This window comes from Barbatula barbatula (assembly GCF_947034865.1).
Source record: "Barbatula barbatula genome assembly, chromosome: 19".
NCBI lineage: Eukaryota > Metazoa > Chordata > Actinopteri > Cypriniformes > Nemacheilidae > Barbatula > Barbatula barbatula.
This window is the reverse complement of record NC_136782.1, coordinates 15237446-15263002: the sequence shown is the minus strand read 5'-3', so window position 1 is coordinate 15263002 and position 25557 is coordinate 15237446. Positions and strand designations below refer to the sequence as shown.

General features: G+C 40.3%; 3 protein-coding genes across 4 annotated transcripts in view; 2 read left to right on the top strand and 1 right to left on the bottom strand.

Annotated features, from left to right (window-relative positions):
- myo1cb (myosin Ic, paralog b) overlaps window positions 1-4083 on the bottom strand; it is a 34414-nt gene extending 30331 nt beyond the window's left edge. Inside the window, exons 1-2 of one of the 2 annotated variants that reach the window (XM_079482121.1) lie at window positions 4016-4083; window positions 3700-3888 (exon numbers count right to left, since the gene is read on the bottom strand). In XM_079482121.1, coding sequence (XP_079338247.1) covers window positions 3700-3792 — 93 coding nt within the window. In that variant the 5' untranslated portion in view covers window positions 3793-3888; window positions 4016-4083. Of the gene's footprint in view, window positions 1-1289; window positions 1763-3699; window positions 3889-4015 lie in introns of those variants that run through there. The other variant, XM_079482123.1, reaches the window with a different exon arrangement.
- A 1642-nt stretch (window positions 4084-5725) lies between these two features.
- Window positions 5726-19715, top strand: prpf8 (pre-mRNA processing factor 8). Its single transcript, XM_079482160.1, has 42 exons — window positions 5726-5886; window positions 6436-6567; window positions 6658-6826; window positions 6942-7106; window positions 7199-7417; window positions 7495-7707; window positions 7788-7913; window positions 7995-8100; window positions 8174-8364; window positions 8483-8602; window positions 8688-8997; window positions 9100-9234; window positions 9352-9481; window positions 9568-9764; window positions 9857-10063; window positions 10179-10342; window positions 11469-11595; window positions 11701-11893; window positions 12029-12216; window positions 12331-12569; window positions 12671-12817; window positions 12906-13116; window positions 13197-13313; window positions 13470-13717; window positions 13822-14001; window positions 14087-14222; window positions 14330-14499; window positions 14633-14762; window positions 14843-14989; window positions 15120-15280; window positions 15421-15612; window positions 15735-15972; window positions 16061-16189; window positions 16656-16769; window positions 16890-17063; window positions 17174-17367; window positions 17455-17694; window positions 17784-17925; window positions 18353-18493; window positions 18670-18809; window positions 18882-19084; window positions 19172-19715. The coding sequence occupies exons 2-42, from the start codon at window positions 6447-6449 to the stop codon at window positions 19324-19326; spliced, it is 7029 nt and encodes a 2342-aa protein (XP_079338286.1). The 5' UTR covers window positions 5726-5886; window positions 6436-6446; the 3' UTR covers window positions 19327-19715.
- Window positions 19716-19844: 129 nt separating this feature from the next.
- rilp (Rab interacting lysosomal protein) lies at window positions 19845-24946 on the top strand. The gene is made up of 8 exons (XM_079482159.1): window positions 19845-20580; window positions 21053-21176; window positions 21863-21984; window positions 22356-22550; window positions 23093-23253; window positions 23335-23457; window positions 23532-23630; window positions 24313-24946. The coding sequence occupies exons 1-8, from the start codon at window positions 20230-20232 to the stop codon at window positions 24455-24457; spliced, it is 1320 nt and encodes a 439-aa protein (XP_079338285.1). The 5' UTR covers window positions 19845-20229; the 3' UTR covers window positions 24458-24946.
- Window positions 24947-25557: the final 611 nt, after the last annotated feature.

The window sequence follows — 25557 nt, the reverse complement described above, 5'->3', positions numbered from 1 at the left end:
AAGGGACAGATGGCCCAAAAAGATTCTGTCATCATTTCCTAACTTTCTTGTCATTTCAAATGTGCATGACTTTCTTTCTCCTGCCGAACACAAAAGAAGGAATTTTGAAGAATTGGTAGCCGAATAATGGCAGTACCCATTGACTTGGTATGGGTTTTGTATCCATCCAATAGAAGTGAATGGGAACCGCTGTTGTTCGGTTTCCCACATTCTTCAAAATACCTTATTTTGCGTTCTGCAGAAGAAAGTCATACAGGTTTGAATTGACAAGGGCGAGTAAATGACCGAATTCTCATTTTTGGGTAAACGATATCTTTAACAACACTTTGTAAAGTAAACTATTCAACCCATGCGTTTATATGTAAAGCACATTGTTTTCCTATAGTTCTTGAAACCCAAGCCACTGGAAGCTTGACTGTTTATAGCAATAATTCACCAAGAGATCCGCCTTCAATAGAAGCCTACTCAACTGGAGGCCTAAGTGTTGTAAATTATTGTACTTACACCACAACTCAGTATTACACTTAAACAAATGAGCAGCTTCCCCCTGACAGCAGTCCATTTAATTTGACAAGCATATCTTCATCATTTTGCCTCACATGAGACACAACACGTCTCACAAGTACCTTTGAGGACACAAGTCAACAACCTTAAGATGTCACCAATTCAGCTCAACCACACACTGGTGAAAGCAACATAGTTTAACTTGCACCCCTGACCTAGTACAGCAAAACTAACACATTTTCTGAATTGCACAAGAAAGCATGGTAGAACCTCTATTATGATGGGATCGAGGGAGGTTAGTTGGGAATGACAGATGGTCTCCTTCAACTCCCCCTGCCACTCTCTTTGAGCGAACTGGAAAAACATGTGGCCTGAAGTCACTCAGATGACTTCCAAACAAATGGAGCTGGAAGAGGGTTTGTTTACATAGCCACCGTGCATTTGAATGAAGAGATGAAGCTGTCACGGGTAGTTATATCATTGAATGGTAAGCGTGTCAAGAACTTTACGTTTGGTAAATGTACATGACATGGTGCGGTAAAGCCCAGAGCTGCCATGCCCCAGAAATGCTGTTGGGATAGCGATCTCACTGGGCTTTGAGACACAAATTCACACAACCCACGAATAACTCGAAGGAAACTATTTTTTATAGAAGCGCGTACAGAAAGTCAGCACGCTGACACTAACAACACACGTGTGGATTTTAAGGTCATACGTCATAAAGGGTAAACTGACATGTGCTTTTATTCTAAAACGGAATGAATGACGCGGCGACAAACACTTACCTTGATTTAAAAAAGCGACTGCAAATCCTGCAATATGTCCACGCGTAGATTCTTACTGTAATGTTGCATTCAATGCAGGGAAAAAGCCATTTAAACAAACTTTCCGCCGTTGAGCTGTAATCTGGACCTTTCTCTCGTTTCTGAAACTCAACGACCAGAATACACCGCTGAAGTCTAGGCGTCCGATCGCTAACTCATTTAACAAGAATCGGCCTTAAATTGTCGCGTTTGCCGGTCTTGCTCTAGTGTATGGTCATATGTGCCATGATACACTGAGTAATAGGTTGAGGCAAATGTTAGAAATATTACCTCCCTCCCTCCTTCTCTCTCGCTCGCTCGCTCACTCACTCGCACGAACGATATTGTACCAGGAAGTTCCCGACCAATCCCCACGACTGATCAAATAAAATGTATGTCTTGAACGTTTTCTTCACGCATTGAAAATGTGACGCCGTGTGACGTTTTTGGAAAATGAAGTAGCCATTTTAGAAGGAAAGATATGTACTTTGTAAAATAATTGTTTGCGTGGCTGACCTTTCTCACATATGGAGTATAGGGCTTATTTAGAACAAATTATATTGCTATTGCTATTGCTTGCATGAGTATGTGTGGGATTGTTGTCTAACTTTGTGTCACTTTTAACGAAGGTGTAAAACCATGCCTTTTGGATTTTGAAATAGAGCAAAGTAGGCGTAACAAAGGCACGCAGGGGTTATCTCGCCCTCTATCGACAGTAGTCGGGTACTGCACTTTACCCTTACCAGATAATAGCTTCAGGATGAATGAATGTACAGCAGTGAATTGACATGCAAATGCTTGAGTCATTGCTGAATCTATTTTAGGTCTACAGCTGGTTTTTACTTGATTTGAATTTTATTAAGGCTTTTAAGGCTGTCAATTGTTTGTGATATAAAGCATATGAATACTGCAAATTATTCAGAACGACTCCCTTTTTACAATACACAAATACTCTGTCAAACATACCATGTGAAGACTGCCTTGTCTAAACTAAATTCTATCAATGTGAAGGTGACCTCGTGTGTGCAGTGCGGTACTGTAGCCGGAGGGGGGTGTAATCGATTCTTCTCTCGTGCTCGTGCTTAGAAACTCCGGACCAGCGTAAAGCACAATCACATTTTTGCCGACCAGCTGAACAGGGGGGAAAGGTTGTATCCTGTTGACAAGGCAAAGCTGGAAAGACAGACTGCAATAAAGGGTGTGTCTATGTCTCCTGTCCCCGGTTGGGTGGAAATGGCATTACAGCTATTGTTCCTGTCTTTATCAGTGATTTAAGAATAGTATTACGCTTTTTTCCCTCATATCTCTTTCTTATTCCCTTATGCATTCCCTCAAATCCACATACACTCGCTAAGGGTGATGTGACCTTGGCAGAAAGTCAGGAAAAGTATGCTGTTCCGGAATGTCGGTGTCATTTCCTCATAGCATTCCATTCAATCCACTATTAAATGGAGAGTAAACTCAAGTAGTTCTTAAGCAGACAGTAAAACTGTTGATTCAATGGACATGACCCATGAAGTTGTAAAGATAAAACAGCAAACAAATAATAGAGAACTGCTTTTAAATTAAATAAGAACACAACACAAAGCACACAGTAGTTTACTTAAACGGGTGTGACACTGGAAGTCAGCCAACCTTTCCCTTTTTGTATATATATATATATATATATATATATATATATGTGTATATACTTTACAATAAAGCATTGAACTACTAATAAAAATGAATACTACATTTTCACATTTAACGTTTTTTTTAAAAGTCATTATTATGGAAGAAAAAAATCAATACAGAAATACTGCAAATAAATAAATAAACACTGTATGTATTTCTATAATTATTTATCCCCCAACAGAGGGGATGCCCACCCGACGAACCAAGTGAAACCTCAGACCTCCTCTATTCATATTCTTGACTGCTCCCTCTGACATGCAAAAGGCGTGAGAAATGTCCTATTGGGCAATTCAACTGTGCTGAAATAGAAGGATTATAACACCTAGTCCTATTCAGCGAATTTGAATAAATTAATGATAGCAACTAACTCAACTTTTTGTAAATGTATCATTTAGATTTCGGTATATGCCATTACCTCTGATTGTTTTGTGGTTTTTATTATTCACTGCGACACCATCCCAGTACAGAATGGTAGTTTGATATTCATCCAACAGGTTATTTTACTGTAAACATCATGGATTCTCATTATACTCAGGTTGTTTTTATTATAAACAAGCATGTGGTGACAATCAGAATGTTGCTCACAACATGGTACATTCTCATGAACCTCAGTTTAAGGACATGCAAATCTTCTGCATGTTTAAAGCACAAAATAAGTTAAAAGCTATCACAATTAGCAACCGAAAATGTAGACACTAAAAACTGTGTATCTTCTTACCTTGGTGCAGCCTTGACAGCAAACGTCTCCATTTTTCCCCGGAGGAAATATGATTTCCCCAGTAGGTATCAGCTGGATCTTCAGCTCCATCATGTTGCCTGTGTGTGTCCCAGTGTCTCTTCGAGTTCTGCGTGTCTTTTCTTACTCGCAGCGACTGTGGATGAGGAAAGTCTCAACCCTGCTTCTGCTCTGTGGGATGCATGAGAAAGGATTCATGAGCATCCATGAAACAGGATTAATAAATAACAATATTTAAATTGTGACAGCAAAAGAAAGATTGAGCAAATACAAGTTGTTATAGATGTAAGGGACGTACAGGTTTCTTTCCACAGCCAGACATGTGCAATAATTGATGTTCCCTGCCGCTGGGCTTCTCTAAGCACTGAGAGTTTGCCGTCAGGGTTTCCTCTATGGTTCTGCATCCTGTCTTCGACATTCCCGGGATAAACACCGGAGGAACCCACTTCATTTCCCCTGCGCACACTAGATGCCGACACATGTTTTTGATACATGTTGTAATGCTATAAAAAAAATCTTTGAATTTTGATGATGCCAATGTGTGAACCCGTCGACCTTAACACTCCCTTAAGGCCCAATACAAGAGGCACACACACACACATTAGTAAGGGTAAGTACAATATACTTTAGAGTGAAGACAAAAATTGGACTCAAGACATTTTGGGATTTTTTATGTTTTATGCTCATTTACTTCACCAGTGCTATTCATTTGAATAGATTATTGCCAGAAATATGATTGTCAATGCTAAATGTGCCTGTACAATACTTCTTGTTGAAGAGGAAATGAAACAGACACACCCCCTCACCTGTGACGTTAGCTGACCTTAGCTCAGACCTTAATGATTTCTGGGCATCAACAGGATAAATTGGCCTTGGCATCCCATTGCACAATATGGTCTAAATTTGGCAGCAAAAGCAGCATATTACATAATTTACTGAGAACCTTAACTAAACTGATCCATGAAGATTTTATCTGATGACAGACTGTAAAACTGTGATGAATGGAGTAACAGTATCCTGTTTGTAAGAGAGGGAAATCGTGGAATGCTGAGACCTTGGGTTTTGCGTTAGGTGACTGGGTAAAAGACAGAACAAATGTGATTGGATAAATCATTGGCTTTTTTGACATGGTAAACTACCAACATAGTTATCTAAGAGGACATTTAGAATAGCTGTCTTACACATATCTCAAATGGCAGCGAACGAAAAAGAGGAAGCATCAGTTATTCAGAGACATCCTTCCTCTGTCTCTGTACTCCGTATAACTGTATCCTGTATCCAAGTTTTATTGTTGCATTTATTATAATACTATCCTACCAAACAGATCTCATTTCCTATTATACTCCCACAGTATTTATTTTCCGTACTATAACAGTAAATGGGGGATGAGATCTGTTTGGTTACTGACATTCTTCCAAATATCTTTCTTTGTGTTCAGCAGAACAAATAAGTTTATACAGATTTGGAACAACCCGAGTAAGTAAATGATGATGACAGAATTTTCAATTTAGGTTGAATTGTCCCTTTAACGTTGAAAACTTGTTCTCCTGTCCACAGCACCACCTTCTGGCCGGGATATTTTGTCTAGTGTGTAATTTGTAGAAGCACTGAAAATGTATAATGTTAATAATCTTTGTGCATTATAATTTTTTAATCGATTTCTTACATCATAAGCAACTTTTATATCAGCTCTTAATACGTTTTTCAATAAATTATTATTAAATAAAAGTATTTTTGTTAGTTTGTTGTTATTTATATCTATGGTAGACATCATGAAAAAAATCGCAAATTGAACAGAATTTTTTTTTCTTACATCTTACATTTCAACACAGCTCTTAATGTGTTTTCTATTAAATTGTGATTTATTAATCATATTAATTTAGCTTGCTATTTTTTTTAAACATTAAGACTTTAAAAAAATAAACGTTTTCATTTCCGGGGTTATATCCGGGAACTTCCACTACGCATTTTCGTTCGTTCATTTACGTAACGACACATCACTTCCTCTAGGTCTGAATCGTAAAGATACGTAAAACGCATCTGAGAATCGAAGGAGTCTACGCACAACGTGCACTGTCGTTTACTTGTGCGCCATTCCGCACGAATCCGCAGATCATACTCAGCAGAGAACCTCATTCACTGGATTGATACTGTTTTTAACTAACAAAGGTATTTTGCTCTACACAATAGATTGGTGTTATCATTTACTAGGTTTATAAGTCACAGTTTTATTTATACAAATTTTGGTTTGCAAGTCATGTTATCTTGTGGTGTAACGTAGGCTAAGGCAAGCTAGGCTAGGCTAGGCTAATTCATGCTTTGTTACATCATTAAAAGGTACACAGTTAAAGCACACAGCGTGCTTGTTATTATTATTAATTTTCGAAATATTATTTTAACGGTGTTGAAAGTTGGAAAGTTTATGGTCATCACTTGTGAAAAAAATGTAGACTTGCAAAAGGGAAATCTTTCAGGCGCCATGGGCAAGTTAAGCGATTTGTTGTAGTTTGTGTCTAAGTTTGTACAGATGCTGAACAAGAGTCTATTTCGTAGCCATTGATGCAGTTTTTGCTGCTTATTTATATTTACCTAGTTTTTTTGTGCTTTTGTCTGAAAAGGGCACCGCGTTGTTATTTGCACGTTAAGGCCGTTTACAATACAACATGATTTGCCCTTTGACCTCTTATTTTTTTTGCACGTCTTATTTTGCTTTTTCAGTAGACGCTGCAATGGCAGCTGCGTTCCCATACAGAGGTGTTCCTGGAACAATGCCTCCAGGTGTTCCTCCACCACCTCCTGCTGCTGCTCCAATACCAGATTATATGACAGAGGAGAAACTGCAAGAGAAAGGTGAGTGATGAAGCAAAATGCAACGAAGTGATAGACACTGTATACAATTAAAGCGAAAGTTGGTTGTTTGACCATGCCTTTCTCGTGTAGCCCGGAAATGGCAGCAGCTGCAGGCAAAGCGCTACTCAGAGAAGAGGAAATTTGGCTTTGTGGACACCCAGAAAGAGGACATGCCACCTGAGCACGTTCGCAAAATCATCAGGGATCATGGTGACATGACCAACAGGAAATTTCGTCATGACAAGAGGGTCTACCTTGGGTAAGTAACCCTACTTTTACAATCACATTGTACAGGCTTTATTTGTCCTCAGCAACTGCGTTTATTGCTTTCTTTTAGGTTCCATTAACATTTGTTTGTATCGGTTCTTTTGCAGTGCCCTGAAATATATGCCCCATGCTGTGCTCAAACTGCTGGAGAACATGCCCATGCCATGGGAGCAAATCAGAGATGTTCCTGTCCTTTACCACATTACAGGCGCCATTTCCTTTGTAAATGAAATCCCATGGATTATAGAGCCAGTTTACATTGCTCAGTGGGGGTAGGTGATTGCCAAATCCTCTAACTTTTAATAATGTATTCTGTTGAATACCTTCTGATTTTTATACCAGGGACTTAAATTTTTTTCACCAGGTCAATGTGGATCATGATGCGTAGAGAGAAGAGAGACAGGCGGCACTTCAAACGGATGCGTTTCCCTCCATTCGATGATGAAGAACCTCCGTTGGACTATGCAGACAACATTCTGGATGTTGAGCCTCTAGAAGCAATCCAGATGGAGCTGGACCCAGAGGAGGACTCTTCTGTTGCAGACTGGTTATATGAGCATAAACCCCTTAATGATTCTAACAAGTGAGTTTTGGGATACAAGTATAAAAGTATGTTCCCTATTCCTCCCTTTGCTCATGATTTACGTTCTCCTTTCCCAGATACGTGAATGGGACCACATACAGACGCTGGCAGTTCACCTTGCCAATGATGTCCACTCTGTACCGCTTGGCCAATCAGCTGATGACAGATTTGGTGGATGACAACTACTTCTACTTGTTTGACTTGAAAGCTTTTTTCACCTCAAAAGCTCTAAACATGGCCATTCCTGGTGGACCCAAATTTGAGCCCCTTGTCAGAGACATTAACCTCCAGTATGTATTGTCTGTTCATTTTGTAACCTAACTATGTTATTTTATGTACTCCAGAGGTTTAACATGTCATCTGGTTACAGGGATGAAGATTGGAATGAATTCAATGACATCAACAAGATCATCATCAGGCAGCCAATCAGGACAGAGTACAAAATTGCATTCCCTTACCTGTACAACAACCTGCCACATCATGTGCACCTCACGTGGTATTTAACGTTTTCATCCTCAGCTCATTTTCATTCAGTTGAGTTGCTCCTTGTGCCAATCTATTGATTTGTACTTCGTAGGTATCACACACCCAATGTTGTGTTCATCAAAACGGAGGATCCTGATCTGCCTGCATTCTACTTTGACCCTTTGATCAACCCCATCTCTCACAGACACTCTGTCAAAGTAAGTATAAGACATAGTGACTATTCATAATGTCCATCTTTCCAACCATGCCAATTGAGTTGCTAATGTGCAGAGCCAAGAGCCATTGCCAGATGACGATGAGGAGTTTGAGCTACCTGAGTATCTTGAGCCATTCTTGAAGGAGACGCCCCTCTACACTGACAACACAGCTAATGGCATTGCATTGCTTTGGGCGCCTCGTCCGTTTAATCTTAGATCAGGAAGAACCAGACGAGCCATTGATGTTCCTCTCATCAAAAACTGGTTGGTGTTATATATATATATGCACCACATTTAGCTATGTAATCTTTGTGAGCGTTCTTTTAGTTTAGCAGACTGAACAATAAGTCTGTAATGTCTAGAGGTGTTTTTATGTCTTCAGGTATCGCGAACACTGCCCTGCAGGCCAGCCTGTGAAGGTGCGCGTGTCCTACCAGAAGCTTCTGAAGTACTATGTGCTTAATGCTTTGAAACACAGACCCCCTAAGGCACAGAAAAAGAGGTTAGCAATGGGATATATTACTTGTTTTAGGTTTGTAGCTTTATACATTGACTCTAACAATGGATGTGTGATAATTTTTTCGTAGATACCTGTTCCGTTCTTTCAAGGCCACCAAATTCTTCCAGTCTACAAAGCTAGATTGGGTAGAGGTTGGCCTCCAGGTGTGTCGGCAGGGCTACAACATGCTGAACCTGCTGATTCACAGAAAGAACCTGAACTACCTGCACTTGGACTACAACTTCAACTTAAAGCCTGTCAAGACCCTCACAACAAAGGAACGTAAGAAATCCAGATTCGGAAATGCGTTCCATTTGTGCCGTGAAGTTCTTCGTTTGAGCAAGCTTGTTGTGGACAGCCATGTGCAGTACAGACTTGGCAACGTCGATGCTTTTCAGGTATAATATTTGTGTAATGAGTACAGTACAAATTCTGTTTAACCTATGAGGAAGTCTTAAGGTTCCATTCCTAAAACCCCCTGTCATTAAATTTTAATGCAGTTGTCTGATGGGCTACAGTACATTTTCGCCCATGTGGGTCAGCTGACCGGCATGTACCGCTACAAGTACAAGCTGATGAGACAGATCAGAATGTGCAAAGATTTGAAGCATCTGGTCTACTACCGCTTCAACACAGTGAGTAACCTCCCATATTTTCACACGTGTCACACTGAATAGTGAATAACCATAGTGCATTTCTGTGTTAGAATTGGTGCTATATCTTGTATCTAAGGTGGCTTTTTGTGTTTATAGGGACCAGTTGGGAAAGGTCCAGGATGTGGCTTCTGGGCTCCAGGATGGAGAGTCTGGCTGTTCTTCATGAGAGGCATCACCCCTCTTCTGGAGAGGTGGCTTGGCAACCTCCTGGCCAGGCAATTTGAGGGTAAAAATTATGCAAAATGTTTTAGTTTAGAAAGATTTAGTAGCATGTCAAATATGTCAAGAAATAATTTATATCTGGTCACTCAGGTCGACATTCCAAGGGTGTTGCCAAGACCGTAACCAAACAGCGTGTTGAGTCTCACTTTGACTTGGAGTTGAGAGCTGCCGTGATGCACGACATCCTCGACATGATGCCTGAGGGCATCAAACAGAACAAAGCCAGGACCATCCTGCAGCATCTCAGTGAGTCGTGGAGGTGCTGGAAGGCCAACATCCCTTGGAAGGTATGTAAAATTATTCACATTTAACAATGACACACAATATTGACTAGAGAAGGAAAACAAATAACATTAACCAAAATTATTTCTCATTTCAGGTTCCAGGACTTCCAACCCCTATCGAGAACATGATCCTCCGCTACGTGAAGGCCAAAGCTGACTGGTGGACCAACACTGCTCACTACAACCGTGAGCGAATCAGGCGAGGAGCCACTGTGGATAAGACTGTGTGCAAGAAGAACTTGGGACGTCTCACTCGACTCTACCTCAAGGCAGAGCAAGAGAGGCAACATAACTACCTAAAGGTACTTTTCTTAATGAACATAAGTTCATTATGCTTCAAGTTGTGTTAAATAGGTTAATGAGGTTAATGTTTCTGTAAAAAGATATAGAAAAGTTGTTGTCCTCTTTGTCTTGTAGGATGGTCCCTACATCACAGCTGAGGAGGCCGTGGCCATCTACACCACCACAGTGCACTGGCTGGAGAGTCGGCGGTTCTCTCCAATCCCCTTTCCTCCTCTCTCGTATAAACACGACACTAAGCTGCTCATCCTGGCTCTGGAGAGACTTAAAGAAGCTTACAGGTCAGGCCATCTGTGTATCAGTGTGATCAGTAAAGTGGAGGGCTGGGCGATCTTCCCAAAAAAGCATATCACAATCTTCATAACAAAGAATCTCGATCTGAATTTAAATACAGGGTTGTACATTGTTTTTTGCCCATAGCAATGGTGCTACAGAGGTTTAAGGTTTTCTAGCACAGGCAAAACAGTTGTACAGGTAGCACAAGTATAAAATGTCTGTTATCATCTTAAAAAAAACACATTAAGACTGGTTAACAACAAAGGACATTAATGTTATATACAATGGATAGATTAGGGCCATATCATTTTTAGTTCACCCATTTTTATTTTCTGTGTTGTCCATTCTTTACTATAAAATAGTGATATATTTGTCCACATAAAAATACTCTAGTAGCCTATACTATAGTATTTACTAGGCCTATAGTAAACTGCAGTAAACTTCCTATAATAAAGTGTGTTTGAATCTTACTATATTAAATATTAAAGTTGAATTACTATAGTTCATCAATTTACAACAAGAATACCACAATTTGCTATATCAAATACTATAGAACACTACAGTATTTCCTTATTCGAGCGTTTAGGTTAACCTGTGTTTTATTTTGTTCCATAAGCGTCACACGTGAAGCATGTAAACTGCAACACATTCCCTCATACACAGAACCGGCAGCTGACATATTTAAATAGTAGGATTCTACATCAGACATCACAGGGCTCTAGATATAGGCTATATGAACTAGGGGAAAGTTTCCATCTCAAAATAGACTAAAACTATGTAAATTAGCGGTGTGCCATCGTTTAACGTCACACACAAACAAGCCGCCCTATCTAAAGCACTTTCAAAATGGTCTTGCGCATGCAATACAGTTTTGCAAGCATACCGAGCTCCTTGCTCTCAGGTTGCTTCAATGTCATACGCCAATGGGTCTGTGCAGCGCTGAATGTTGTCTAACACACCTCTTCTTTTAGACAACAGACCAGATCACGATCCTTGCGATTCCATTAAAAAGTGGATTGAGGACAGCTTCAAGATGGATCTCGATTTAAGATCCGATTGCCCACACCTATTTCAGTGGCTATACAACAGTTTGATGTTCCATTGCTGACTTTGCTTTGTTTCTCAATTTAGTGTAAAGTCTAGGCTGAACCAGTCACAGCGTGAGGAGTTGGGTCTGATCGAGCAGGCCTACGACAACCCTCACGAGGCTTTGTCCAGAATCAAACGTCACTTACTCACTCAGAGAGCCTTCAAAGAGGTTAGCACACATGCAACTTTCGCAGTGCACTTTATATACAGACAAGTGCCCTCTTAGTCTGTTGCTGGTTCCAGCTCGCATCTAAAATGAGGCCTTTTTTTCTAGGTGGGTATTGAGTTCATGGACCTTTATAGTCACCTTGTACCGGTTTATGACGTTGAACCTCTGGAGAAGATCACTGATGCATACTTGGATCAGTACCTGTGGTATGAAGCCGACAAGCGCAGACTTTTCCCACCATGGATCAAACCAGCTGACACAGAGCCTCCTCCACTACTAGTATACAAATGGTGCCAAGGTGAGTAAAGACTACACTGCTTTCTAGTGGTTTACATTATAAAGATTCAGCACAGATTGGTGGGGTATTGCTATGGCTGGTTTACTTATACATGCTTAGAATTTGCTTAAACATGATTTTAATTGTTTCTTCCAGGCATCAACAACTTGCAGGATGTGTGGGAGACAACAGAAGGAGAGTGTAATGTCATGTTGGAGTCTCGCTATGAGAAGATGTACGAGAAGATTGACTTGACGCTGCTGAACAGGCTTCTGCGTCTCATTGTGGATCACAACATTGCTGATTACATGACAGCCAAAAACAATGTTGTCATCAATTATAAGGTCTGCTTTCTCTACGCGTAATTTCTTGAAAACATTTATTTTATGGTTGGTCTTGTTTATTTAAAACTTTTTACTGATCTGTTGTATTTAGCCTGCTGCTCTTTGTCTTTACAGGACATGAATCACACCAACTCTTACGGTATCATCCGCGGGCTGCAATTTGCCTCTTTCATCGTGCAGTACTATGGGCTTGTCATGGACTTGCTGGTGCTGGGTCTGCACAGAGCCAGTGAGATGGCTGGACCTCCACAGATGCCCAATGATTTCCTCAGCTTCCAGGACACGGTCACAGAGAGTGCCCATCCAATTCGCCTTTACTGCAGATACATAGATCGTATTCACATATTTTTCAGGTCAGAAATGCATGCTAAGATGGTCTGCTATGTCTTTGTTGAAACATTTGTTTTCAAGACTGTACTAGTTTTTTTTTATCTTTTGGTTTCCTTAAACTCAGGTTCTCTGCTGATGAGGCAAGAGATTTGATCCAGAGGTACCTAACTGAGCATCCAGACCCCAACAATGAAAACATTGTGGGCTACAACAATAAGAAATGCTGGCCTCGAGATGCTAGAATGAGGCTGATGAAACATGATGTGAATTTGTAAGCACTTTAGACATTTGTTTTGTTTTAAAACGTTACAATATGAACCTAAAATGTCATTGACTCACACCTCCTTTACATCTCTCAGGGGCCGTGCTGTGTTCTGGGACATCAAGAATCGCCTTCCCCGTTCTGTGACCACAGTTCAGTGGGAGAACAGCTTTGTGTCAGTTTACAGCAAGGACAACCCTAACCTGCTTTTCAACATGTGTGGCTTTGAGTGTCGCATCTTGCCAAAGTGCCGCACGAGCTACGAGGAGTTCACACACAAAGATGGTGTCTGGAATTTGCAGAATGAGGTAAATAGGATTAGATCCTTGAGACGGTGGTAACATTTTTCTAAATGAGTTATGGATAACTGTTTCTGTGTTGGTTTTAGGTAACAAAAGAGAGGACAGCGCAATGTTTCCTGCGTGTGGATGATGAGTCGATGCAGAGGTTCCACAACAGAGTTCGACAAATTCTGATGGCCTCTGGGTCCACAACTTTCACAAAAGTAAAACCTTAATTTCTAAACACGTCAGACATACAAGAAATTTTATTCATTTAGTTAAATGTTCCAATAAAGATTTGTATGAGATTGTCACATTACCGTCCTATAACCTGTGTACCCTATTTTGCGCATGGCTTTACATAACATCTCTCTTCTTAGATTGTGAATAAGTGGAACACTGCTCTGATTGGTCTAATGACCTACTTCCGTGAAGCTGTGGTCAACACCCAGGAGCTTCTGGACCTTTTGGTGAAGTGCGAGAACAAAATCCAAACTCGTATCAAGATTGGGTTGAACTCCAAAATGCCCAGTCGTTTCCCTCCTGTGGTGTTTTACACCCCTAAAGAGTTGGGAGGACTGGGAATGCTTTCAATGGGACATGTACTGATTCCACAGTCTGATCTGAGGTGCGCAACTGGTTTTACTTTCAATTTAGCATTATCAAAATGAAGTTAAAAATTGAATTAACGGAATTTGGAATGTGCATTAAAGTTGTTCTGTGTTCACTTAGATGGTCCAAACAGACTGACGTGGGCATCACTCATTTCCGCTCTGGTATGAGTCATGAAGAAGATCAGTTGATTCCTAATCTGTACAGATACATCCAGCCATGGGAAAGCGAGTTCATTGACTCCCAAAGAGTTTGGGCCGAATACGCACTCAAGCGTCAAGAGGCCATTGCTCAAAACAGGTACTGTCCTCACAACCAAACACAAAAACTGATTGTTTGTGCGATGTGCGTATAGCCTTATGAATTAGTATTTTATATTATCCAGACGTTTGACTCTAGAGGATCTGGAGGACTCTTGGGACAGAGGTATTCCTCGTATTAACACCCTCTTCCAGAAAGACAGGCACACGCTGGCCTATGACAAGGGTTGGAGAGTCAGAACAGACTTCAAGCAGTACCAGGTAATGGACTTTCCTGCATGGAAATCCATCTTCGGATGTTAAAGCAATGCTAGAAACTTTTCTGATATATCTGTATGTTGTCTCAATTTTTTGTGTGTTTTGTTCAGGTGCTGAAGCAAAATCCTTTCTGGTGGACTCACCAACGGCATGACGGAAAACTGTGGAATCTGAACAACTATCGCACAGATATGATTCAAGCACTTGGAGGAGTGGAGGGCATTCTGGAGCACACTCTGTTCAAGGGAACCTATTTTCCCACCTGGGAGGGTCTTTTCTGGTAAACATTTCAATCTCTTGTGTACTATGTAAGGTTACATCTCTAGTAGTCTTATCAATTAAACCTTTATCAAAAAAGGTCCAGTCTGAATGAGCTTTTTATTTTCCTTAATCCATGTTTCAATCTTCTTTAGGGAGAAGGCCAGTGGTTTTGAGGAGTCCATGAAATGGAAGAAACTCACCAATGCTCAGAGATCTGGTCTGAACCAGATTCCTAACAGACGATTCACTTTGTGGTGGTCTCCTACAATCAACAGAGCTAATGTATGTCTGCCTGGTGCATTTGGGTTTAGTCAACGAATAAGTCTTTCCTAGTACTCACTATTTTATTTGTCTCTCTTAAGGTATACGTGGGTTTCCAAGTGCAGCTGGACCTCACTGGAATCTTCATGCATGGTAAAATTCCAACCCTCAAGATCTCTCTGATCCAGATCTTCAGAGCTCACTTGTGGCAGAAGATTCACGAGAGCGTTGTCATGGATCTCTGTCAGGTATGGATATGTCCAGCTTTAAAAGTAGAATTGTCAACCATTTTTGTTTAACCAAAAATAGTGTTACTATTGTTTCACATGTAAGGCTAAACTGTTGTGCCGTCAATAAGCTTCTGTTTGCTGTATGCAGGTGTTTGACCAAGAGCTGGATGCTCTGGAAATCGAGACGGTCCAGAAAGAGACCATCCATCCCAGGAAGTCATACAAGATGAATTCCTCCTGTGCTGACATTCTATTGTTTGCCTCCTACAAGTGGAACGTCTCTCGTCCTTCACTTCTTGCAGACTCAAAGTATGTCAAAAAGAATATATGAAAGTAACTTGGAATCTAAGAGTTTATATACTAGATCAAATCTTATGATGTATCCTATTGAAGATATATCTAAATCGTTTCATACGGTATGATAAATGGCTTCTTGTTCTTTCCCATAGGGATGTTATGGACAGCACCACCACACAGAAGTACTGGATTGACATTCAGCTCAGATGGGGTGATTATGACTCCCATGACATTGAGAGATATGCCAGGGCCAAGTTTCTGGATTACACCACGGACAACATGAGTATTTACCCATCACCCACTGGTGTCCTGATTGCCTTAGATCTGGCATACAATCTGCACAGGTCAGTGTTTTATGAGGTTGTGACTAGTGTTCTTCAGTACATTAAAGATCACATGATCATGGATGAGAGTACACCTTTATTTACATTACTGTATTTGACTTGTTGTGTCTCTCTCATGGCAGTGCCTATGGAAATTGGTTCCCTGGAGGCAAACCTCTGATCCAACAGGCCATGGCGAAGATAATGAAGGCCAATCCAGCTCTGTATGTGCTGAGAGAGCGTATCCGCAAGGGTCTGCAACTTTACTCTTCAGAGCCCACTGAGCCTTACTTGTCCTCGCAGAACTATGGAGAGCTCTTCTCCAACCAGATCATCTGGTTTGTGGATGACACCAATGTGTACAGAGTCACCATCCACAAGGCAAGTGAATGCAGCATCAAGATGTCCGTTGATATGGTTGTGTGTCTATTCTAGATTGATATTTATAAAGGTTAATTTCTTTTTTTAGACATTTGAAGGCAACTTGACCACGAAACCGATCAATGGAGCCATTTTCATCTTCAACCCCAGAACTGGACAGCTTTTCCTGAAGATTATCCACACATCTGTTTGGGCAGGTCAAAAGCGTCTTGGACAGGTTGGTCTGGACATCTGTCTTGTATTTTCCCCCACCTTGCAGTTATTTGTCAAATACATGTTTTTTGGTTTCCCTGAGTTGAGCATTTTAATTTTTTTAACAAATCTAAATTCAAAAAATCAATACTGATATGCTCTCCCTGTTTATCGTAAACATTTACTTTATACTCAAGTCACTGACGGCAACTGTAATGCGTCCGAAGAGAACTTTCACCCAGGTTTATTAATCATTGAAGCTTTGGTTTCTTGCCCTGTTGCCATGTTGGCTTGCTTACCGGGAGACTGCTGATATAAGTTTAACTTGTATAAATTGCATTAATTAGGATGGTGCTCTCTGTTTGGACTCATTACACTAATTTTCCTCTTGTGGTTTCATTTTCATGTGAAGAAGCTTTGAAACATTTCAACATTGTAAAAAGCGCTATATATATATAAACTTGACTTGGCTTGTGTTGTGTTTTTAATAGCTGGCTAAATGGAAGACTGCTGAAGAAGTGGCTGCTCTTATCCGATCGCTGCCTGTTGAAGAGCAGCCCAAGCAGATCATTGTAACAAGGAAGGGAATGTTGGATCCACTTGAGGTTAGAAATGCCTTTAATACTGTTACTTTAGCAAACCGTGCTATACTTTTTGTATAGTTATGTTATACATGCACTCGTGATGTGGTAATTTGTATGTTTTCCGTTATTCTTTTTCTTCAGGTGCACTTGCTGGATTTCCCCAATATTGTTATCAAGGGTTCTGAGCTTCAGCTGCCTTTCCAGGCCTGTCTGAAGGTGGAGAAGTTTGGGGACCTCATTCTGAAAGCCACCGAGCCTCAGATGGTTCTGTTCAATCTGTATGACGACTGGCTCAAGACCATCTCCTCCTACACTGTAAATGCAGCTCTTTTGCTATTATTTTACCCCATAATCACATTTAAACATTAAGATGCGTGTAAGGGCCATTACTATAAAGTTTTAAACTAGTATCTTTCATTTTGTAGGCTTTCTCTCGTCTGATCTTAATTCTGAGAGCACTTCATGTGAACAACGACCGTGCCAAAGTTATCCTGAAGCCTGACAAGACCACAATCACAGAGCCTCATCACATCTGGCCCACTCTGACTGATGAAGAATGGATCAAGGTTGAAGTGCAGCTCAAAGATCTCATCCTAGCTGACTATGGCAAGAAGAACAAGTAGGTTCTGACTTTGAGTGTACATTAATATGGCTTCATAAACGTGTGAAGGGTTCCTGTTATTAAATAATTCCGTTTTCTGCACAGTGTAAACGTGGCATCTTTGACTCAGTCTGAGATCAGAGATATCATCCTGGGTATGGAGATTTCAGCTCCATCCCAGCAAAGGCAGCAGATAGCTGAGATTGAGAAGCAGACCAAGGAACAGTCTCAGCTAACAGCCACACAGACTCGCACAGTCAACAAACACGGAGATGAGATCATCACCTCCACCACCAGCAACTATGAGACGCAGACCTTCTCCTCCAAAACTGAATGGAGAGTTAGGTACGGTTGGCTTTTTGGGATCATCACGTAGAATATGTAGCTCGTATCTTTATTTGGCTTTTGTTAACTTGTTTTCTGATCTCCCACAGGGCTATCTCTGCTGCCAACTTGCACTTACGTACCAACCATATCTACGTGTCATCAGATGACATCAAAGAGACGGGCTACACTTACATCCTGCCTAAGAATGTTCTGAAGAAGTTCATTTGTATCTCAGATCTGCGTGCTCAGGTCAGACTTCCTTTTAAAAATGTTTCTGAATTATGCATTTAGTTTTATCCCTTGTGCCAGAATTTAAAGTCACCATGAAACGTAAGCTGCGATCGCCTTTTCCTTATCGTGTATCCAAATGAAACAGCTTCTGAAATTCAGAAAACTGTAGGGTGAGGGTTTATTTTCCCCTTGTGTTTCTTGTAAGTTGGGCCTGGAGTGGAGGGCTAAAAATGTCAGTCAGTATTTTCCTAACTCTTTTTTTTTTTTTATTGCTGACGTCATGTGAGGAAGTTTTTGTTAAGAGGGGGAGAGGAGCTAAACGTTTTTGACTAAAGATTACAAGTGCAGATGAATAAAAAAGAAAACTGCATGGATAAATAATCGCTGCAACACTTTTTCCTGTTTGATTGCATGGTGACTTTAACCTCTCTTGTTAACACTTTAGATTGCAGGGTATCTGTATGGAACCAGCCCTCCAGATAACCCTCAAGTGAAGGAGATTCGCTGCATAGTGATGGTGCCACAATGGGGTACACATCAGACCGTTCACCTCCCTAACCAGCTGCCACAACATGAGTACTTGAAGGTCAGTATTCAACAAACTGATACTCCCCCGTTAATACACAATCCCAGGGTCTCTGCTGTAGAATTGCTTCCATTGTTTACCTCATTTGTAAGTTGCTTTGGATAAAAGCGTTCCGCTAAATGTAAATGTCTAGATATCTCCATTGTCCCAGCTAATCACTTTTGTTGCTTTCTTAGGAAATGGAGCCCCTTGGATGGGTCCACACCCAACCCAATGAATCGCCCCAGCTCTCCCCTCAGGACGTCACCACCCATGCAAAGGTCATGGCTGACAACCCATCCTGGGATGGCGAGAAGACCATCATTATTACTTGCAGGTACAAAAACAGACCGTAACAAATTTCTTTGTGTTTGTTGATTCACATATTAAAACTTGATTGCTTGTCTAGTTTTACACCAGGTTCCTGCACTCTGACGGCCTACAAGTTGACTCCTAGTGGATATGAGTGGGGCAGACAAAATACAGATAAGGGTAATAATCCCAAGGGTTACCTCCCATCTCATTACGAGAGAGTCCAGATGCTCTTATCCGATCGTTTCCTGGGATTCTTCATGGTGCCTGGCCAGTGTTCCTGGAACTACAACTTCATGGGTAAGCACAGCCTTCCTTTAAATTATTGTGAAATTTGGAAATAAATGTAGTCCAGTGTGTTTTTCTAACCCTCCGCCATTATTACAGGCGTTCGCCACGATCCCAATATGAAGTATGATCTACAGTTGGCTAACCCGAAAGAGTTCTACCATGAGGTCCACCGACCATCTCACTTCCTTAACTTTGCTTCGCTGCAGGAGGGTGAAATCTACAATGCTGACCGTGAAGACATGTATGCATAATTCCACAGACTGAGACTATATATAGAACAAGAACCCAACAGTCTAAAGCAATGCCTTTGAACTCTATTTTCATTAAGTTTAGATACATTTTAGAGTTTTGTAAACCGCTAAAAATCCGGAGCATGTCAGCCTTTGTTTTTTGCTTTAAAAATACAGCCATTGGATTGATAATTCACAAAGCTGAAAGCATATTTTGTGCTGGTTTCTGTCTGTAAAATGTGAGTTTGAATTATTAATTCTCACCTTAAAATATCTGATCCCTTTTTCTTGATTATTTGTACCGTGTTTTATAAATCTTGAGTCATTTGTCTGTACCCTGTGGCTATGTTGTGCATCTGTTATGTACACTGTAGTGTGGGTTATAATAAAGGTTACAACTTTTATAAGAATGTAAGGTTGCGGTCGTCATTTAGGTTGGTTTCATAACTTATGAATGTGTTATAAAATGTAAGAATTATGGGAAGGACAATCCCTCGCAGCAATGTTCAATCTGCATGTGTTCCTCTTCACTGAGCTCTCTCGGTTTGCGTGGGTCAGAAAAGGAGACGACGGCCAATGCAAACATGCACCTCTGTTTACCCATTTATTGAAAAGGAACGCTATGCAAACCTACCCTGACAAGATTTATTCGGGTTTTGGGTGCTGTGGGTGTAGACTGCCGATCAAGTCAGGACACGCAAAGCTTAACATCGGATGAACATCCAGCTTTATAATTCGCTGCTGTTTACCGAAGCGTCTTAACAAAGGCTAAAGTTATGTCTGGTCTGCGCGGCCTTACAAAACAACCTTTCGTCGAGAATACACGCTTGTATCCTATAAGAAACGGAAAAACCGCGTTTAGATTGAATTTAAACATCTGACTGACTTTCGATTGTCGTTTTTGAACGCGAGTTCACGTGCAACATGGAGACTTGCGGAACAGCCGTCGATCAAAACCAAAATGACACTATTCGCACGAATCGGTCTTTCGAGAAATCGTTCTCGTCTTTGACGGTGGACGACGTATATGAGATCGCTAAGGTAGTGGGATGGGAAGTGGAGAAGCTTATAGATAGCTACGGCAAAGCTAGCGTGGAGTGTCTGGTGTCTCGAATAGTGAAAGTGTTGGAGCTTCTGGAAAGTTTCGCGGCGATAAATCAAGCTCAAAAATGCAAAGAGGAGGAATTATTGAAAGCCTTTGAGTCGCTACAGTTACAGCAGAAGAAACGACATGTTAAGGATTGCGACGAGACGAACATCACCCCTGACAGTCGGGTAAGAGCACGAAAACATGGTCGCTTGGTCGGTGTGTAACGTTTCTTTAAACACGAAAAGCGTAGCGCATAGTGACGCACATAAGCGCGACATTTTTATCAAGGGTATGTAAAGAAATGCATATATTGTAACATAAGTAGTCTAACGTTACTATAAACGACTGTAGCTGACTTTTAAAATAAGCGAAGATTACGTTATTGGTATTGTATTGTTTTTCTGTGAGACGACGTTCATTTGTCGTAGGTGAGGATAACGACTAGTTGCACTGGGAAATATAGGGGTCACTTCCGGTCTGCCTGCCATTAATTTATTTAGGGAACAATCGTGTACCATCTGTACAAAAGGCCTAAGTAAAAAAAAAAGCACGTTGGCTATTTATAGTATTGCGTGGGTATTTGGTGTTAGGTTTTACTGTTGTTGTGTGATTTATTAACCGGAAGTCCATGTGATTTGTTAACTGTTGTGGTGTTAGGACTGGCATCAGAAAGAGCAGAAACTGAAAGGGACTGTAGATGGGTTGCAGGCACAGGTGCAACTGCTGAAGGAAGAGAACCAGGAGCTTCTGGGCCGCTTACAATGCACACACTCAAAAGAAGGTAAAAAGCAAGTATAACTTTAGAACAATTTAGATATGGCCTCAACAACATTGTCTATTTATTTCTCATAAAAATGTGTAAAATTGTGTAAAACCCAACAAGCAGCGTTTTTGTTGATGTTCATTACAGTTTTGTGGGCAGCTGGATCATCTTTGGAACTTTAAAATCTGAGATATGATTCCTACTGTGTAATATTGTTTTATACACCAGGCTAACAACTTTTGGTTTCTAGAACATTTGGGGAGCGTTTTTTACTGTTTACTATTTTCACTATTTCACAAAACATTCTTGTCAAACTTTGATCATTTTTAGGTCATTTTTTAAAACCACCATGGAACATTGTTGAAATGTTATTTTCTGGTTGCAGAAATAACCGTCAGAGAATGTTCTGTATCATTTTTTTAGTTAAGTAAAGAACATCCTGTTTTGGGAACGTTTGTTCTGGTTGCTGAAAATAAAACCTGAAAAGAATGTTCTTATAACGTTATTTTTTGGTTTTACAAGTACTCTTAAGGGAGCCAAAAATGAACGTTGCAGGAACGTTCTGTGTTTGCTGGGTATACAGTCGATTACACCCAATTTTAATATCAAGGTAACTTACAGTCTCAAGCTTTCCTTGTGTGACTTATTAAACTTTGTCTGTCTTTAAAACAGTGTCTATGCATTTTTCTCCATCTCTTTTCCAGACCGCACTCAACGGCAGGAGCGAGAGGTGATGCTGAAGCTGAAGGAAGTGGTGGATAAGCAACGCGATGAGTTACGAGCGAAAGTTCAGGAGATTTCCAGCATGTCCAATGAGGTTGAAGCGGTATGAATCTGTCTTTACATTTCAAATGCGCTGAGAGTCTTAACCTCCTATCTATTAAAAATCAGACCCCTATATATAAAATGTCTCTCTCTAGTAGACCTGTTTGTTTATTTAGCTTTATGCAACATCAAGGCTGTCTTGTTGAAATGAAACAGTGTCAACAGCGTGTCACTTTCGCTGACACAAAATAAACTATCAAAACGGAAAGTAGATGTCCCATCAATGCGGTCGCAGCCAACAATGTGTTACTCATGAATTGCATTGCGCCTAAGGGAGTGTGGTTTGGACTGTTATGAAACTGGTCAGACCTGAACACTAGTCTTAATGTTTTTTGCAGTTTAGATTGGCATTGAGCTTGTCTTGTTCTCCAGCTCCAGGAACAGCAGGACAGGTTAATGAAGATAAACGCAGAGCTCAGGCACAAGCAAAACATCATAGAGGCTCAGGTAAAGACTGCAGTGGAGAGGAGAGCTGACGCAGAGGCTGACCTGTGCGAGAAACAGAAGGAGATCGAACGCCTGACATCACAGCTCGAGAAAGCCAGCATGCATACTCCAGCTAACACGGTTAGCCATTTGCTTCCTCTGTGTAGATTGCTTATTTGTAAGTCTAACTAACCAGCTTGCCGTCTGGCATCGGGTTTGTTTTTGGTATTGTGTTTTTTGTATGTGTTTGTGTACTACTTCCTTAAAGCTTGATGGTATTGTAGCATGAGACCTTATTTCCACTTGGTTTGGCTGGGTGGTGCAAATATAGGTCATGTTTGCCCGCAGAGTAGTAGAAAAGGATGTGTGTACACAGCTTTTAGCCTAGAAACATTTAGGCATGTTTAATTATATCACACATCAGAACATATTTTATTTTACATCACTGTCTAGTGCCATTTACCTTAAAAAACCCAGATAGAATGTAAATAAGTTATTTTGGTTGGTATTGGAGGCACTCGCAATTATATTAATATCATCATTTGTGAAAAAATAGTAATATTTGTGGAATAGTTCATATGCATATCATATGTAATATTATCGATCACTTTTGAAAAAGATCTGTTTCAGTTATTTATGGCGCTTGACTCACCCTCATATAATTCCACATTTGCCTCTTTCAGAATAGTTCAGCCATTGACCCTACAGATAAGATGATCATTGACCTGAAGGATCCAAATCGGCCGTGTTTTACCAAGCAGGAAGTACGGGACATGCTTTTTGAGAGGAACGAGTTGAAGGCCAATCTCTTTCTAGTGAAAGAGGAGCTTGCGTATTACCAAAGGTGAGATAGACCAAACCTATACCATACATTCTATCATTTCCTGTCACAACAACTCCGTTTGAACACGTCTCTGTTCCTCAGGGAAATATTGAATGATGAGAGATGTCCAGGATTTTTACTTGATGCTGTGCGCTCTGCCATTAAGAAACAGAGAACTATCATCAAAGCCAAAATGCTTGGCATACCTGTTAGCGAATGCAGCACGTAAGTAAGCATCCTGCAGTGTTACGTTACTGTAGATGTGATCATTGTTTTGAGCACCTATTGGTGTTTTACAGTGATGAAATGGATGGTCCTCTGTTTGAGAGGAGCGGAGAGGAACATGAAGATAATGGCAGCACAGACAACAGGCCCCAAGAATCACGCATCAGAAACCTGTGAGTTCAGTTTCAATACCTGTGATGCAACAGTACACAGAGCTGCACTATATACTAACATACCGTATGGTTTTGATGAATTTACTGGTTATGTCAAATGAAGCAACATTATTAATATAGCAGTGATTGTAATGCACTTTAAACATTTGGTGCATTCTAAAACACTGGATTTTAAAGTATGAAAGTGTTAAAGGTCCAATGGTCATTTTACAGTAGCCTTAAACGGACAAACTGCTCTGCAGATGGTTTTGCGTAAATACGTTATCTCCGTCGGCAAAGAAACGAAAATCATGACTCCATCTAAGTCCTGTGTCAGACGCTGTAGTGCTTTGAAAGGGAGTGGTGGAGTTAGCCGTTGGTTGCAGTTCGCCACCTCACCACTACATGGCGCAAACCTTTATACAGTAGACCTTTAAGACAGATTTTTTTTTGTGGTCCCTAATTTAAACTTCACTTTAAATAAGATTTTCATTTCCATATACGTATTCAAACTGTTTCAGATAACGGTCAATCATTGCCATTTTATGGTAAATATATATCTAAATATATTTTGAAATACATCAAAATATCAACATTATTTTTCATTCATATCTTTTAGTCTTAGTAGAAACACCAACGCTCTTAACTCTTTTCCCTCTGTACCAGTGATTTTTTAAATCCTGATCCTGTCTTAACCCCTCAGGTTTGGCTTTCTAACGCGGCCCAGTATTATCAAAACTTCTGGTTCCCAGGCTTCCAGTCACCCGACATCCAGCTCCACATGGGAAATTCTTAATCCAGATGAGCATGAAAATGGCGAGGAAACAGAGATCCTCTGTTCATCTTGAACCACCTGGCCGCGAACCACCCACAGTGAAAATATTAAACAGATTTGTTACCAAAGATCTCGACATGACTATCAAAGATAATCACATTGACACTAGGCACATTGACAAAAATGTCACTAGGGGGCATTAGAGTGTTGTGTGCTCATGTTAGTCCAACTAAAAACTAAAGAACATTATTCATTGTTTGTTCCTAAAAAGAGTATTTTGTACCAGTTTTTGTATATTTTGTAGCATGCCTTTGTGTGTAATAATTGTATTTTAATACATAAATAAGAAAAGTTTAAAATATATTTTTAAATGAATAATAGTTGGTCAGCCAACTGTATTTGTATCCAACATGTTATGTTAAGGAGTATCATTGCCGTGGAGCTCTTGTGTTAATTTGTCAATCCAAAATAATGTCAACCTGTTGGTCAAAAGCCTGAAGTGTGATTGAATATATCTAATGCAATTAAAAGTTGCTGTGTGTATGTTTTTGGTGGATCTATTGACAGAAATTCAATAATATATACATACCTATGTCCTAAGGGTTGTATGAAGACCTTACATTATGAATTTGCCATGTTGTTTCTACACTAGCCGTAAATACCTCCTTCGGTAAAGAAGTGAAAACGTGACGACATCTTATTCCTGTGTCAGCCACCGTAGTGCTTCGAAAGGGAGGAGTGGAGTGAGCTGGCAATTCACAACCTCACCACTAGATTCTGCACATTTTTATACACCGGACCTTTAACTTTTAAGAAGGGATGTTAAAACTTGTGATCTATTCTAAATCTATTTTAAATATGATGGCCTGGATTCCTTTGTAAACGCTGTTAACTGTTCACGTTAGCACGTGTCTGCATCTTTATATCATGGTTTAAGTCGATTTGTAATGTGTGAGTCTTAAGGTGTTTCCTGAGACAGGGGAAGACTGTGTTTCCTCTTGAGGAAATCAGAGATAATGGGTGCCCGTGAGTTATAAAGGCCTTTGGCTTCATGTAATTCTGAAGTCATGTCTGTGACTCATGCATAAAGTAATTTTGGGGACTTTAAGAAATGAAAAATATATTATAATGTTTTTACGTTTATTATGAATATTACAATTTGTAAGAATGTTG

Coding starts and splice junctions, on each gene's coding strand:
- prpf8 (XM_079482160.1), top strand. CDS start 6,447: ATGGCAGCTGCGTTCCCATACAGAGGTGTTCCTGGAACAATGCCTCCA. Junction 6,827..6,941: donor GACAAGAGGGTCTACCTTGG/GTAAGTAACCCT, acceptor GTTCTTTTGCAG/TGCCCTGAAATATATGCCCC. Junction 9,235..9,351: donor TCTACTACCGCTTCAACACA/GTGAGTAACCTC, acceptor TTGTGTTTATAG/GGACCAGTTGGGAAAGGTCC.
- rilp (XM_079482159.1), top strand. CDS start 20,230: ATGGAGACTTGCGGAACAGCCGTCGATCAAAACCAAAATGACACTATT. Junction 20,581..21,052: donor ACATCACCCCTGACAGTCGG/GTAAGAGCACGA, acceptor TTGTGGTGTTAG/GACTGGCATCAGAAAGAGCA. Junction 23,631..24,312: donor GAATCACGCATCAGAAACCT/GTGAGTTCAGTT, acceptor TTAACCCCTCAG/GTTTGGCTTTCTAACGCGGC.